At 40.1% G+C, this 16266-nt stretch overlaps 1 protein-coding gene across 2 annotated transcripts in view; it reads left to right on the top strand.

The window, feature by feature from the left end:
- Positions 1–11687, top strand: part of LOC146614081 (retinoic acid receptor beta-like) — a 163409-nt gene extending 151722 nt beyond the window's left edge. For both annotated transcript variants that reach the window (XM_085379091.1, XM_085379090.1), the window contains exons 5-8: positions 718–894; positions 6832–7036; positions 9169–9327; positions 11449–11687. In XM_085379091.1, the coding sequence (XP_085235217.1) occupies positions 718–894; positions 6832–7036; positions 9169–9327; positions 11449–11687 (780 nt within the window). The remainder of the gene's footprint in view (positions 1–717; positions 895–6831; positions 7037–9168; positions 9328–11448) is intronic.
- The last annotated feature ends 4579 nt before the right edge of the window (positions 11688–16266 follow it).

Here is a 16266-nt window from a genome sequence, read left to right as displayed (position 1 = left end):
AACAGAGTTCTGCTACTGAACAAGAAAAAATAAAATCATAAAATAATTAAAGAAAAATAGAAAAACAATGAGTCTAGGATTCATCTTGGCCAATAACTCAAGAAATAATCAGAACAAATCACAGCAGAGGTGAAAGTCACAGACTATGTTATGATTTGAAGTTAAATTCCACAAGTCAACAATCTGTTGTAATGATTCTCACTTTAACGCACTGGTCCATGAGACATTATCTCAGGATTGCCTTTCCCTCTTACAGTTCCCGACTTTAGCCCTTCATTTGCCATTACTTTTCTTTCTTTCCTCCCCTGAATCACTTTTACTCTTTCCTGTTTTTATTGCTCTATGGATTCCAACCATCCTTGCCTCCCTGTCATCTTTGGATAGATTCTGCACCATATAGCTGTATTAATGATACCCTGGCTTCAAACTGCTCTGCACTATCTGTCACTGCTCCATTGCTGCATCCCGTCATTGCCAAAGCATCCCTCTGACACTGTTAGGCTCATTATCGCAGGGCCTAGCCACCAGGCTCAGTACAGCATATTCACAACAACAATCTTTGTGTTTTTGAGAGCTTGGGTTTTATGGTGAATATATTCTATATGCACGTCTGAGACATGTGGAGCAGAGTGAAGAGATCATTAGCAGCAATGACGACAGTAGCTGTCTCTTGGCCTGACACTGCTCTCTGTGTATGCGTATATATGTGTGATGCAGAACTCGAGTGCAGACCACCGTGTGAGGTTGGACCTAGGACTGTGGGACAAGTTCAGCGAGCTGGCCACTAAGTGCATTATCAAGATTGTGGAGTTTGCCAAACGAGTGCCTGGCTTCACGGGGCTGACCATTGCAGACCAGATCACACTACTGAAAGCTGCCTGTCTCGACATTCTGGTGGGTGCTTTTATTTTGAAGAAGCAACGTTATTATTTAGTGATTGGACGATGCTTTCTTTTGTACTGGCCTAACATTGATGCGTCTTTTGTCAAGGTGGAAAAGACTTGGATACATCTCAGCCAATCATAATTTTCTTAATATACGAGGCATTGTTCGATGCCAACAATGTATAGCCAAGATCAGCTTTATTGTCAATACTACCATATCATCTCCTGTCTCACAATGTGCAAAACAAATATGTAAATTATAAATGGGGAAAAAAGAGAATAAAAATATGGGATACAAATTCAAAAATATGAATATTGATAAAGAAATATAAAAATGTATTAAACCCTATTATTATTGCAGTCTATATATAAAAATATGATGCATGCTAGGATGAGTATACCCTATACACAATACTGCAGTTTCTGTATTAAATCATATGCAGAATATAGGCACTGTGTCCCTGTCCAGGAGATACTTCTCATTTCCTAATGTGGAAAATTCTTCTGAATACTTTTGTAGGGCTGAGGCAGCTGAAGCAAGCACTAAACATAGAGCACTGGCATTTCCTTTAATGTAGGACAAATTGTGTTCTGGTTTGTGAACCTGAATCATAGCGAGGTGCTTTATATTGTAAGATAAAGAACCTACAATAAAAGAGAGGAAACCCCAACAAACATCCCCTTTGAGCAAGCGCTTGGCAACAATGGGAAGGAAAAACTCCCTTTAAATGGAACCTTGGCAGAACCAGACCTAGGTATGGGGCAGTCATGAGGAGAGGGAGGAAAAAGAAGAAACTATATAGGAGAGACAGACATTAATAATATGTAATGATTACATGCAGAGAGCTGTATAAACACAATGTGAAAAAGGTGAGTGAAGAAGAAATACTCTTTCTTACATGGGAATCCCCGGCAGCCTACACCTATTGCAGCATAACTAAGGGAGGATTCAGGGTCACCTGGTCCAGCCCTAACTATATGCTTTAGCAAAAAGGAAAGTTTGAAGCCTAATCTTGAAAGTAGAGATAGTGTCTGTCTCCTGAATCCAAACTGGAAGCTGGTTCCACAGAAGAGGGGCCTGAAAACTGAAGGCTCTGCCTCCCATTCTACTTTTAAATACTCTAGGAACAACAAGTAGGCCTGCAGAGCGAGAGCAAAGTGCTCTAATAGGGTGATATGGTACTACAAGGTCATTAAGATAAGATGGGGCCTGATTATTTAAGACCTTGTATGTGAGGAGCAGGATTTTGAATTCTGGATTTAACAGGAAGCCAACAGGAGAAATCTGCTCTCTCTTTCTAGTCCCCGTCAGGACTCTTGCTGCAGCATTTTGGATTAACTGAAGGCTTTTCAGGGAGTTTTTAGGACTTCCTGATAATAATGAATTACAGTCGTCCAGCCTGGAAGTAATAAATGCATGAACTAGTTTTTCAGCGTCACTCTGAGACAGGATATTTCTAACTTTAGAGATGTTGCACAAATGGAAGAAAGCAGTCTTACATATTTGTTTAATATGTGCTTTGAAGGACATGTCCTGGTCAAAAATGACTCCAAGGTTCCTCACAGTGTTACTGGAGGCCAAGGTAATGCCATCCAGAGTAAGAATCTGGTTAGATACCATATTTCTAAGGTTTTCAGGGCCGAGTACAATAACCTCAGTTTTATCTGAATTAAGAAGCAGAAAGTTAGCGGCCATCCAGGTCTTTATGTCTTTAAGACATTCCTGCAGTTTAACTCATTGGTGTGTGTTATCTGGCTTCATGGACAAATAGAGCTGGGTGTCATCTGCATAGCAGTGTAAATGTATGCTATGTCTTCTAATGATGCTGCCTAAGGGAAGCATGTATAATGTAAACAGAATTGGTCCTAGCACTGAACCCTGTGGAACTCCATAGTTAACCTCAGTGTGTGAAGAGGACTCTCCATTTACATGCACAAACTGGAGTCTATTAGATAGATATGATACAAACCAGTGCAGTGCAGTACCTGTAATACCTACAGCATGTTCTAATCGCTCTAATAGGATATTATGGTCGACAGTATCGAACGCTGTATAAATAAAATTGAATTGAATTGAATACAAATGATTGTGATGTCACAATCGCAGAATAATACAATAACAATGTGCTGTAATTTCTTTATGTGAAGGGTTCGAAGGATTAGGATTCAGGATTTAACCAGAGACTATAAACCTGAAATCTGTGTAGGACAGCTGATCTGGACAAATGCATTATTTATTTCCTATAAGAGATCACAAGCTGTTCCAGTTCCTGTGTTACTGAGCAGATCCACGTTTCACTCTTTTTAAATAGCACATTGCAACATTTAACACTTTTATTTGTTACAGATTCAGCAGAGGGACGTCACTCACGGTGTGTTCCCTGCTGAGAAAAAGGCAGCTTGTTTCAGTTCGTTGCTACTGTTTGATGAAAATACCGGCGTTATTGAAGAATGATAGTTGTGGCTCACCTCTAGGCACAGGCTCTAAGTCATACAGTTTTGGCTCTGTGATAACAGTTTGAACCATCCAGTGCTGATTATGCATTCATAAACTCTTCTAGTAGCAACTTTCACAACCATAGTAGGCATACGGCATGTATGTAAAAGCAAACAGCACAGTAAATTGTGTGCCACAGACATTGCATTTCTCATTGACTCATTTATATAGTCTCCTCCTGAAAGTGAAACTCTTACAAATACAGGTACCATGAGGCCAGCAGCAAAAATACTCCAAAAATACTAGTTGTGACACTGAGCCTCTTTAAAGCGAGGTAGCTTTTTACTGCTTAAAGAAGGTTTTTGGGTGCCTCAGTAAATCTTGACCTAATTGTTCCTTTAAAATTCCAACCTTATTTTTTCACAGGCCGGCCTGTGTTTATATGACCTCTGTAGAACAACAAGGTTCAAACATGTGGCGAAGTCAGATGTGAGTTTTGTGGTCCATCTTCTGCACATTGTAATTTCAACAAGGCGGATATCCAGCATCACATTGTTAAGGAGACAAGTGTAAGGTAGTTCCAATTCTCAGTGCTCCGCTCTTCTCTTTCCTAAGCCCTTATCGATTTTCCTACCCATCAGAATTTGGGTAAGAGGTTAGGAAAGATAGGAGGTGTTTTTGGAGCAATGATCAATTCCAGCTGTGCCTGGAAGCTGTCAATCAAAGAGGTCAGACATCTTCCACCAGGATCTATTTGGATGAGTTATCAGAAAATTCGCCAGCTGAGACTTACGAAGGGAGAAACAATCAATGTGTCTTTTTTTATTTCTATTTGTAAAATAAATATGCTTGTCGATTATGTAAAGTTAGCAATTTCATCATGAGTCTGCAGTGACTGATTTGCTTTTAGCCTCAGGTGGCCAGTGGACAAACTGCACTTCAGCGCTGCCTTCATTTTTCTCTATAGAGGTTTCCATGTAGTCACAAGTGTAAACAAACGTAAAAGACAAACCAGCCACTGGAATCTGAGAGCAGCAAGCTGCCACACTGTCACGTGACTCCGCCAAGTGAGAGCAAGAATGTATGATCTTAACTGATACAAATACATCTGCTATAGTCTTTATTAACCACTAATAAACCCAACTAACATTATAGTATAAACATAAACGTGGTAAATTAAACTGAGAATGTAAAATCCACCATTGATGGCTATTGATGTAGTTGCAACAGAGCTAAATCACACAGGATTTCAGGACTTGTTGGTCGCTACCACATTATTTATTATTCTTTATATGTATTTGTTAACAGGTTAGTTTTGGGGCTATTGCTGTAGTTGAGTTTGAGACTTTGTACTGGCCTGTCGTACTTGTCAGGTGTGACAAAGCAGTGTAATGAACTCACAGGGACACACGCGAGGTGAGAAGTTGAAGGCCGACCACGATGAGTTTCTGGCTCTGACTCAACCATCAACATCCGCTCACCCGCACGTTTTTATGGTGAAGGGCGTAGATATTATGCACAAGGACTGGGTGAGGGAGTGTCAGTAGAAAGATCAAACACTTTGTGGGTAGATGTGTGTATGTGTGTATCTAAGCGCAGGCCTGGCCAGCCGGTGCGAGTCACCGCCAGTAGCCATGTTTTATTCTTTTTCATGTTGCAGACATGCCTGCCACTCAGTGTCAGAGTCAACCCACTCAAATAGCTTCAAAGGCTACTGTAAGCTTCACATCCACCATCAGTTGCTTCATTAGGTGAACACACACACACACACACACACACACACAAACACAAACATGCAGTGCAACAGGGAGATCCAAAGGTTACTCTCTTCGGGTCTTTGGAAGGTCACTGTTTTTCTGGTGTATTGTGTCTGCTGGTTTATGTAAAATGTGTTAGACCTCATAGAGTCAGCTGACTTCTATTAAAATCAAACAGAGCAACATGTCAAGGTAAATAATGGTCTGTAAATAAGAACAGCAGCCAGGTGTTAGGTAGATGAATGTGCATTTAACTCCTTGTTTTAGGTTGAACATGTCAGCAAATCACTGGCTCGTTCAGCAGCAACAATACACAGAACAACTATAACATTTCAAGTGTCTTTAGGATCTCGTCTGCATTTAGCCCTCTCTGTGGTCTCTAATTTATATATAAATGACATTTGTGATGTGTCAGAAATGTTACATTTTGTTTTGTTTGCAGATGATACAAATTTTTATTGTGAAAGAATTGGCTAAAATTATGGTTGTTGAAATGAAAAAAATTAAAAAATGGTTTGATGTAAATGAGTTATCGCTGAATTTGGAAAAAACAAAGTTTATGATATTCGGAAACCGTGTAAAGGAGGAAGAGATAGTATTATCTATAGAGGGAGTATTCATTGAAAGAGTGACAGAATTCAGTTTTCTGGGTGTAATAGTGGACAAGTTACCATGGAAACCTCATACTGAACATGTTAAAAAAAAGATGGCTAAAAGTATTTATATCCTGGGTAATGTTAGATATATATTAGATTACAAGACAATGAGAATATTATATTTTTCATTGTTTCTACCCTATCTGAGCTATTGTGTTGAAGTATGGGGGAATACATACGTGACTAATATGAAACCATTATATTTATTACAGAAGAGAGCGCTTCGAATGATGCATAATGTTAAATATAGAGAACACACTAATAGTTTGTTTATAAAAATCGAAATTATTAAAACTAGAAGACAGTGAAATTACAGACTTTAACTATTATGTTTAGGGCGAAAAATAAAACACTACCTCTCAAGTTACAAAGTTTATTTGTATTGTGTTCAGAAAATGGGGACGGCAGAAGGAAGTTTTATTTTGAGCTCGAACCACACAAAGGCAAATGTGTCCAACAGTCACAGGCATAAGAAACTGGAGTTCTCTCAGTGTTGTACAAATGTTTCTCAATTTAAAATCTGCTATAAGAATAAAATGATAAACCAATATGAAGAAGTTGAAAATAATAGAATTTAATTGTAGAAAAATGATCCTTTTAGTTTGATATTTAGTGGTATTGCTCATTGTTGAGTATATTGTTCTGTTTGCTTTGTTTTGTTATGTGCAGAAAATTGTCATAGTGTAATTTTGGTTGCCTACTTGTATTATCACAGATAGGGGGCAGGTGTCAGTAAGAATTTATTCTTCTTCCTGCTCCTTTTCATGCATGGAAACAGTGCTACTTTAATTGAAAGGAAGGTTGTGTATGGGAATGCATTACTGCTGTACCATGTGTGAAACAAAAAATAAATAAATAAATAAATACTAACTGCAAGGAGAAACATCCTTCTCTCTGGTAGTAAACTACACTACACTGCACTCCACTACAGTTTATATTATTGGACAAATTGTGATATAAAGCTAATCACGTGGAGTCTCAGAATAAAGATGCAGTCTGAAAGTGAGCAGAATAGGTCCCCTTTAAACTTGCATTTCATTAAAAACCTGCCAGCTGTGAATCTCTCACAGTTTCTGCCTTGTTTGCTTCTCTGTCAGATCCTGCGCATCTGTACAAGATACACCCCTGACCAGGACACCATGACCTTTTCAGATGGGCTGACCCTCAACCGGACGCAGATGCACAATGCTGGCTTCGGCCCGCTTACTGACTTGGTGTTCACTTTTGCCAACCAGCTCCTGCCCATTGAGATGGATGACACAGAAACAGGCCTCCTCAGCGCTATCTGTCTCATCTCTGGAGGTGAATAAAGGACAGAGCATCAGGCGTTTAGTGAGAATGGGAACCGTTGGTGTTGATTAGTGTTGGTACCAAAGAATGACGAGAAACTGACAACGTGTACCTCAAAAAATAAGGACACGAGGACACAAATTTTGAGCAGACCTCATCACATTTCTGTCGGTCCTCAGAGGGATTGTATGGTTACACCTGCTTGTGCTTGCTCAAAAGAAGGAATTACCCACAAATGTTATCTAAGCAATCAGATCTTGGCTGTAGTCACAACTATACTTAGATCGTTTTAGTCAAAAACCACGTGGTGATTGAGTGGATCCAGATGCAGGACTCAAACAGACTAGAACTCAAATCACAGCTTTATTTGCTAAATACAAATACAACTGAGCACATGAAGCGAAGTGAAACATTACAGGCTGCCAGACCAACAGGACCACACATAACATGCTGTTTGCAGCCTGATTGCATCATAGTCTAAAGACATACACTAAGCAGTTTATGGTGAAATGTTGGAGTACGTAAAGAAAATGATTCAGTCCACATTTAAACTCTGCCTGACTCGTATTCGTTCAGCACAGTTAGCCCGTATTGACTCCAGCTGAATGTAGTCTGAAAGGCAGCCACAGGTTTCTTTGAGTAAGGCAGCAACGATCAGACTGTCAAACACATGAAGGAAATTAGAGAGTAATAATGTTTCATTTACTGTGTCCACCAAAAATCATGCTTCAGTTGTCTTAATCACTCCCACCCGCCATCAGCACTCAGATTTCATCACTGCTGGGTTTTCATTCAGAGCTCTATACGTATATACTCAACCCACAAGGTCTCGCTACATATTACAGGCTCTTGCATAACCCATGAAAGGCACAAGACACCTCTGATCGCATTTGTAATCACATATCTTGACTACAGTTTCCCCAGGTCTAGATCTGAGTGTAAACACTGCCACCTTATGACTGGTTTGTGAAGTACACATTACACCATCAGGTCATCAACATCCGTTCACATTTTTATTTACATACCACGTAATCTCATCTTGTTTGCTCGCTAATGTTTCAGGTAACTGTAAATATTTCAAATGAGTTCCATCACATTACTCAAACACACAGAACCAAACAGCAACAAAATATCAACTAAAATCACTTTTGTTCAAACTAACAAACCTATTATAGAAGGTTAAAGGTTAAAGGTTAAAGATTCCTTGGCTGCACTGCAGGCACAGCGGCATCGTTAACTTACAGTGTCAGTAGAATACTGCACATGTTATACTTTAGTTTTTTCTCTTTAATGAATTTGCAAGAATTGCAACACAGTGAGCAAACAAACAGTTCCACTGTTATTATGGGATTTTGAGGTGGAAATGAATTTAACCTATTTTGAAATAAGGCTGTAACATGACAAGAGGTGGAACAGGTGAAGCTCTCTGAATACTTTCCAGATACACTGTATCAACCAAACAAACAACAACAACAAAATATTATTATTGTTGAGTCAAACAAGTATTTGAACCCTCAAACAGAATACGATTGAGTACTTGGTGAGGCATTTCTTGTAGTTGTTCACCAGGTTTGCACTCATCTCAGGAGCGAGGAGTCGGTGAACTCTAAATCCTTTCTTGGCTGCCACTGGGCAACTTGAAGCTTCAATGACCAACACAGATTTTCTGTAGGACTGAGGTCTACAGACTGGTTGGGCCTCTCTAGACCTGCAAATAATTATTTCCCCCGCTGTATAGTGGAGGTAGGTGCACACATATGGACTACATCATATGCAGACGGTGTAATCTGAAAGACAGGAGACTGCAAGGTGATATGAAGAGTCAGCATCGAACAGTAGTCTGCAGGATAACTTTGGATGTCCGGAAAAGGACGCAAGTGAGAGCAAATGCTGAGTTGTTCTCTTTTATATTAAAGGGTTTTTTAACTTTGCAATTTAAGGTACACTGAGATCATTGCTGCTATTGAAAGACAACACTGAACCCGACTGAACAGCTCTGTTTGCAATGCTTTTCTTCTAAATCAAACCAAACTTCATCACATATAATCGCCTCAGTTTTGTCTATATCATATAAAACCAATATATGAATTTGTCCTAATTGAGCCTCAAGTCTGACGTGTTTTGTGCATCTGTCTGCGTATCAGATCGTCAGGATCTCGAGGAGCCCTCTAAAGTGGACCAGCTGCAGGAGCCACTGCTTGAAGCTCTCAAGATCTATGTGAGAAAGCGTCGGCCAAGTAAACCACACATGTTCCCCAAAACCCTGATGAAGATCACCGACCTGCGCAGTATCAGTGCTAAAGGTAGGGTGGACATTAGCGTACCGTGTGGTGATGATTGAGCTTACAATCAGCAAAGTGATGTTTTTAAAGTGCTGTGTGGTGACAGCTACAGGAAGGCATTATTAGTACCACTGTAGTTAAATAAATATCTGCTATATCCCCAAAGATCATTTATTATTAGCTGAAAATTAGCTGGAAATAAAAGTGGTTTTAAATAAAACATCATGAAAACACTTCAGGACACATAAAACTCTGAAAAGTAAAAAGAATAGAAGATTCCCCATATTACTGCTGCACATGTTTAAGGTTGAGCTGCTTTACTTTCATATAAATTTATTTGAATATGAAGTATTTGCTGAATAATGCATATGCTGTTTCATGTCCAGCCTACATCTTATGTATATTAAAATATAATAATAATAAAACAAATTCAACCTAATTAAAAGGCTTGAGCCGAAATGGTTAACGGTCCAAAGGTAGGTTATTAACTGATTGCTCACTCTCCATCTCTTCATCACTAAGGTGGTTCAGGCTTTGTTGTTGTTTTGGAGACAATGATGATTAAAGCTGGGTTGAGGTGCTGTTACACGACACAGCTTTGATAGTAGCTCTTTGGAAAGTTTTGAAATCCTTTGGTGGAAAGATATAAAGATATATACAGCTTACAGTAGGGGAAATAATTATTTGATCCCATGCTGATTTTTCTAAAAGACTGAGGTCTGGACACTGGGTAGGCCTCTCCACACCTCCAAATAATTATTTCGCCCACTGTGCAAGAGTGGAGGAATGTGCACACATGTGAAGCATCGGCTAGTCGTCTCCAGGATCACGTTGGACGTCGAAGAGGAAGCAGAGGATTGTCTAATATTGTGATGTCTTTATCTTTCAGTATAAACTGCACTGAGATGAGCTTTTGTGAATTGCTGCCATTTAAAAATAAAATTGAACTGAATTAAACATAATGATGAAATGCTGCAAATAACTATATTTTAGGAAATTGTAAACATGTTTGTGAACATCTTTTTATTTTGCATATACACGACAAAAATAACAGATTTCTTCTATATTGGCTTTTCTTCCTGTTAAATCCAGGATCTAATTTAAAATCCTCCTCAACAATCTGGCCCCATCTTATGATGCTCGTAGTACCATAGCGTCCCAATAGAGCACTTTATTCTCTTCTGCTGGCTTACTTGTAGACTATAGGGTCTTTAATCAGGAATTGTGGGAATGGGACACTTAATACTGACATTTTTAATGTGTTGAGCTTCTGAAGTGCTGATATTTCGAAACACTGTGTCACGTGACCATGGCTAAGTAAGGTTTAGTGCACAAGCATTTACAGTTAACACTCACCTTTTCACTGAGCTTAGTGATTGTTTAGTAGCCCATTCCAACTTTGTGCAGGTTTCCTTGTCCCTGATTGATTGATTGATTGATTGATTGATTGATTGATTGATTGATTGATTGATTGATTGATTGATTCCATAAGATTGGGGCATCAATCAGTCTTGGTTTCAATTGGATTATTTATTTATCAGTCAATTACATGCAAGTCAATTTATAACTTTTATGCAGCGTGACCCAGATGGGATCTGCGGGTCTTACCTGGGGTCTACTTCCTGTAGGACATGCCTGGCTAGTAGAGGCCAGGAGGCAACCACCTCAGCTGGCTCCTTTCTATGTGGAGGCTCAGCAGCTATACTCTGAACCCCCCACACGACTGAACTCCTCACACTATTAATAAGGGAGAGCCCATCCACCCATTGGAGAAAGCTAATTTCAGCTGCTTATATCAGCGATCTCATTCTTTCACCTTTAGAGAACGATAGCAGTGTTAACATGATGTTCAGGCCTGGATTAATAGATTTATGGCGTTTCCTAACATAGATGCTCTATCTGGTAGCAAATGGCTGCATAACATTTATGAAACAACAATCTACCAGCATCGGCATCAGTTACAATGTAAAACCATCAGATTAAACGACTCGTACATAACAGCAACAATCAGTCGACTACTTGTGCACATCCCTACTGCTAGTATTTTAGGTATTATATGGTTTATATTGAGAAAAGGACTATAGATGTTAAGGATTTATATTCCAGTTTCAAAACTGTTTTTCTCCTACCGTGGTCTTGCAGGAGCAGAGCGAGTCATCTCTCTAAAAATGGAGATCCCAGGTTCCATGCCACCGCTAATCCAGGAGATGCTGGAGAACTCAGAGGGCCAAGATAGCCAGAGCAGCAGCAGTACTTCAGCTGAGGTGGGGCCCAGACTCAACAGCAAGGGAAGTCGCAGCAAGGATGCTGCTACTGTGGAATCCCCTAATTCCTCAGACAACGAGGAGGGTGCTGCCACACCACCCAGAATCGAGCCCTAGGAGGCACCCCGGGAAACTCTCTGGCATTACTTTGCTCAAAAACATGGGCAAGATGTACATCCCTTAAAATCTACCTAACCTGACTCCTAAGCTTGATATTCCATTTTCCGTCCATTTTGTCCCTATTTTTCTCTCCAATTTCCCCAAAATTCTTTCATTGAAAAGAATATAACACAGAGGTCTCAAAGGATCCCTGCTTTGTGTACATTTCTGAATCGAGCTCTTATTTGACATGCCTCTGGGACTGTGACAGGAAGGGCATCGCTCTCACAAACCAGCAGAGATAATACTCCTCAGGTCTCCTGTGTAAATTCGTATCTGCATGACGGGAGTTTGATAAGTGTTTTCTCTGGTTCGCTCGGTCTTTCTCTGTCATCTGTTTTCTTCTCTTGTATCGTTGTCACATATGCATTGTACATATCATTGAATGGTTAGGTCTCTGTTTCTAAGATGAATTTTGTGGTGCTTTATTCATTGTCTCTGAGGTGACACATCGAGGATTAAAGCGGGGCTCATTTTAAGTCCTTCAAAAGGTTATCTAGAAGGTTACAGCATATAGACATCATGGAAGTCTAATATTTTATATTTCTTATTATATTTAAAACGTTTTATCTTTTATAACCGTTTTGGGTTCACATTTCTCCGTGAATAAGTGTACATCCAGACGTCGAGTTTGTTCGTTTGTTTCCTCGAAGGAGGAAAGCACAAGAGCAGAAGCCTGGAGATACACGCTGATCAGATCGGTCATGTCTCTTCTGCTTCAACCTTCCAGGTAAACTGCTGAGACCTAATGTAGAAGGTTAGATTGAGAATGCACCAGTCTATGAAATCAACTCATTTTGTGGCTCTTGTCAGAACTGATTGGGGAAATTAGGCTGATGACAGATACCAGAGGTTTGATCACATAAGATCATTTTCCCTGTTACAGTATACTTCAGGTTTACCAAGATTCTCTTTTATTGTTTGCACTTTGGAACTGCAGGCAGCACGGTGGCACGGTGGTTAGCACTGTTGCCGCACAGCAAGAAGGTCCTGAGTTCAATTCCACCATCAGGCCGGGGTCTTTCTGTGTGGAGTTTGCATGTTCTCCCCGTGTTTGCGTGGGTTCCCTCCGGGTACTCCGGCTTCCTCCCACCGTCCAAAGACATGCAACTTGTGGGGATAGGTTAATTGGATAATCCAAATTGCCACTAGGTGTGAATGTGTGAGTGAATGTGAGTGCGAATGGTTGTCTGTCCCTGTGTGTTGGCCCTGCGACAGACTGGCGACCTGTCCAGGGTGTACCCTGCCTCTCGCCCTATGACAGCTGGGATAGGCTCCAGCGCCCCCCGCGACCCTGAAAAGGATAAGCGGAAGCGAATGGATGGATGGACTTTGGAACTGGGAGAGAATAACTGGAAAACGTGGAAAAAGATTCCATGTGTTCTCGCCATCTGTTTCCACAGTGTCAGATTAGCCTTCTGTGTAGAACAGAGAGGTAGTTCCTGGCTTTAACTGAGTCTATGGCTGCAGTTCCACCTCAGATACTTCAACAAGATACCAGGAACATTTGAAGAAAGTCAGTCCGGGCAGAATCTATCACAGATTATTTTATTTTGGTGTTAACTTGTACTCACTGATGAAATCTGAGAATACAAAGAATTACTGTCATTAAGTTATGCTTTAAATAACTAGCTTTGTTGCTAACTTTATTTGGAGCTAAAGCTGAAAGTTAGCACAGTCGAAATGTTGGCAGTGACCTTTCATTGCATAGGAAAGCTACACAAACTACTTGCTTAACTGGACTTTAGTTGTGGATGATAATGTTACTTCTAATTTTAATGTAATTCCTGCGTCTGACCACTTATTTTAAGTCAGGTGTTAGCAGGTAACTTGGTGATTGAAATAGGATAGAATACCTACTTTATTGTCATAAAATAAGCTAATAAGAACCACAGTGCAAAACAAGCTAATAAGACTTCCAATGTCTCTTGCCAGTCCCTGTTTTCCCCGTCAGCAAGCTGTGCTAACATTTGTGCTTAACCCTCCTGTTTGATTCCAGCCTACATTAGCTTAGCAGCGATGAATGATTGAATGTCAGCCTAATCAGTGACTCCAGTGCTAGCAACATGCACTGCCAAGTGTGCGTGCATCTATTATGGCCTTATGAGAAGAGCTCCATAACCTCTTTTTCTGTCCCTTGCTTGAATCAGTGACACACGGGGGTAATGCTATACACACGACAACTGTACACTAATGTAAAAAGCACACAGTGGGGTGTGTTGTGGAAAGACCCCAAACACTGACCGAGCTCTTTACATTGATAGACTTTCATCCCTCTTAAGTCAGCAGAGTAAAGACAATTGATCCAATATTAATCTCACTGACTGTGAACATAAACATGGTGAAGCTTTGATGAGTAGCTGTAACTATATAACTAAACAAAACGACGATTAAATGGCCTGTATTTATATAGCGCTTTACTAGTCCCTAAGGACACCAAAGTGCTTTACACATCCACACATTCACACACTGGTGATGAAGCTACATTGTAGCCACAGCTATCCTGGGGCGCACTGACAGAGGCGAGGCTGCCGGAAACTGGCGCCACCGGGCCCTCTGACCACCACCAGTAGGCAACGGGTGTCTTGCCCAAGGACACAACGACCGAGACTGTCGGAGCCGGGGCTCGAACCGGCAACCTTCCGATTACAAGGAAAACTCCCAACTCTTGAGCCACGATCGCCCCACAAACACAAACACAGCACAATGTTCAACTTTAAAACAATTAAGTACAAAAAGTATATAACAATTTTTTAAAGAAAAAGATGTGTTTCTTCATTTCAAAGAGGATGCAGTAAAGATGGAAAGACATTTTTGTTTTAGTTTCAGCAGTAAATACAGTTTACAGGCAGAGTTTTGTGCTAGCAGGCAAAATTCATGCAGAAAATCAAGTTTCAGGTTTGATTTAAACAACTCTGCATTGATCATTTTGAAACCAGATTTTACATCTAGACTGTAATTAAATATTATTATTATTATTAATAATAAATTATTTCAAGTCAAACAGGTTTAAATAAAGCTTTAAGTTTGCATTGAGCTGAGCAGTTAATTTGTCACATTCTGAATAAAAGCACGCAGAGCTTCACAGTTCTTGCTTTGACACGCGACATGAAGTTTTTCCTGATCAGCGCACAGACGCTGCACACGCTGCATCTTATCTAACATGGGTTCGATAACGTGGAACCTTTGGGGCTAACTTTTCAGTTTGGGGCAATAGCAGTTTCTGCTTTCTTGTTGATAGCAAAGTGAGAGCAGCAATACCATCCTTGTGTCTTTTCGTTAATGAAACTAGAGCCTTAAGTACAATAACTGAGTTTACCATGAAGACAGAAGTGTGTCTTACAACAAACCTCATTCATTATAACATTAAATTTGCCTTCTTTAGACAGACTGAATCTTGAGAGACACCAGTTAGTTCATTATAGCCGGGCTCCTTTCACACAGCATGGACTAAGTGCCGCCTGTTTCAGTTGGAAACATTATTCGAGCAACAAGTGTAAGAATTCTATAAAAAGTATAACAGTCATAACAAATAAGACGTTAAAATGATTACACTGTGAAAATGATGGTAAATGTGTTCAGTACAGGTTACTCAGTCTGTTCAAGTCTCATACGATTCTGCAGTCCGGTGAAGAAGACCTGCAGTCACATGATTTGTCAGACGATATGTGGACAGCTCTCTGTGATCTGTTTTCTATTACATTGAGACAAAAATGAAAATAATACTTCTTCATTTTCTGTATTACCAACTGAATTCTTGATTCCTTTGGTAAAGTGACTCAAAGGTATGAAAGTGTAGCACAGCAGGTTACACTGTGAAAGTGTGTGACAGCTATGCTGGTCCACAGAGCAACATTTATCTTGTATTCATAATCAATACTGTCAGATTGTAACATTCTTGTGTTTGGAGGAGCAAACTTTGGTAGTTCGTGTCCCTGCTGTCAGCACGCCAACTCATTCCAGGTGCAGTTTGAAGCATGAATCCTTTTTCATGTCACTGCATCCTGTGAAATTACATTTCAAATGCATAGCACATGAAACATGCTTAAAATGGTGTGTGTGTGTGTGTGTGTGTGTGTGTGTGTGTGTGTGATGACAGATTACTACGCGAGCAAACACAAAACAAAGTCCCCAAAAAACACTCACACAAGGCTAAAGTGATGTCCACTGTGGGCGAGTACAGCTGTTGCATGCGTTGTCATTGCTCTTATTGAAGCGTCAGCTGACAATGACATTTAAAAAGATCGACTCAACATCAGCTGTCATGTGTTTTTGGTACTGCACAACAAAAGGACTCAAAATCACTCCCTATTGTACATTTTACACTCCCACAGTTTATTGAAGGCTCACATCAGATTAAAATAATGAATTCTCAGTGGACTGATTTGGATTAGGTGAACTGTGACGCCACACTCTCGCTCAGCATACATGGATGACATTTGTCCCAAAAAAAGGCTCCAAAGTTCAGAACAGGTTTCCACGTGTGGAACATGCGGCAGCACATCTGGAACTCTTAATGTGTGACTTTGATCGGAAA

The sequence above is a fragment of the Diplotaxodon limnothrissa genome, linkage group LG18 (assembly GCF_057381915.1).
Source record: "Diplotaxodon limnothrissa isolate DT_005_m linkage group LG18, D_limnothrissa_male_GT1.1, whole genome shotgun sequence".
Taxonomy (NCBI): domain Eukaryota; kingdom Metazoa; phylum Chordata; class Actinopteri; order Cichliformes; family Cichlidae; genus Diplotaxodon; species Diplotaxodon limnothrissa.
Note: the sequence above shows the minus strand (reverse complement) of the source record. Positions and strands in the feature narration are given on the sequence as shown.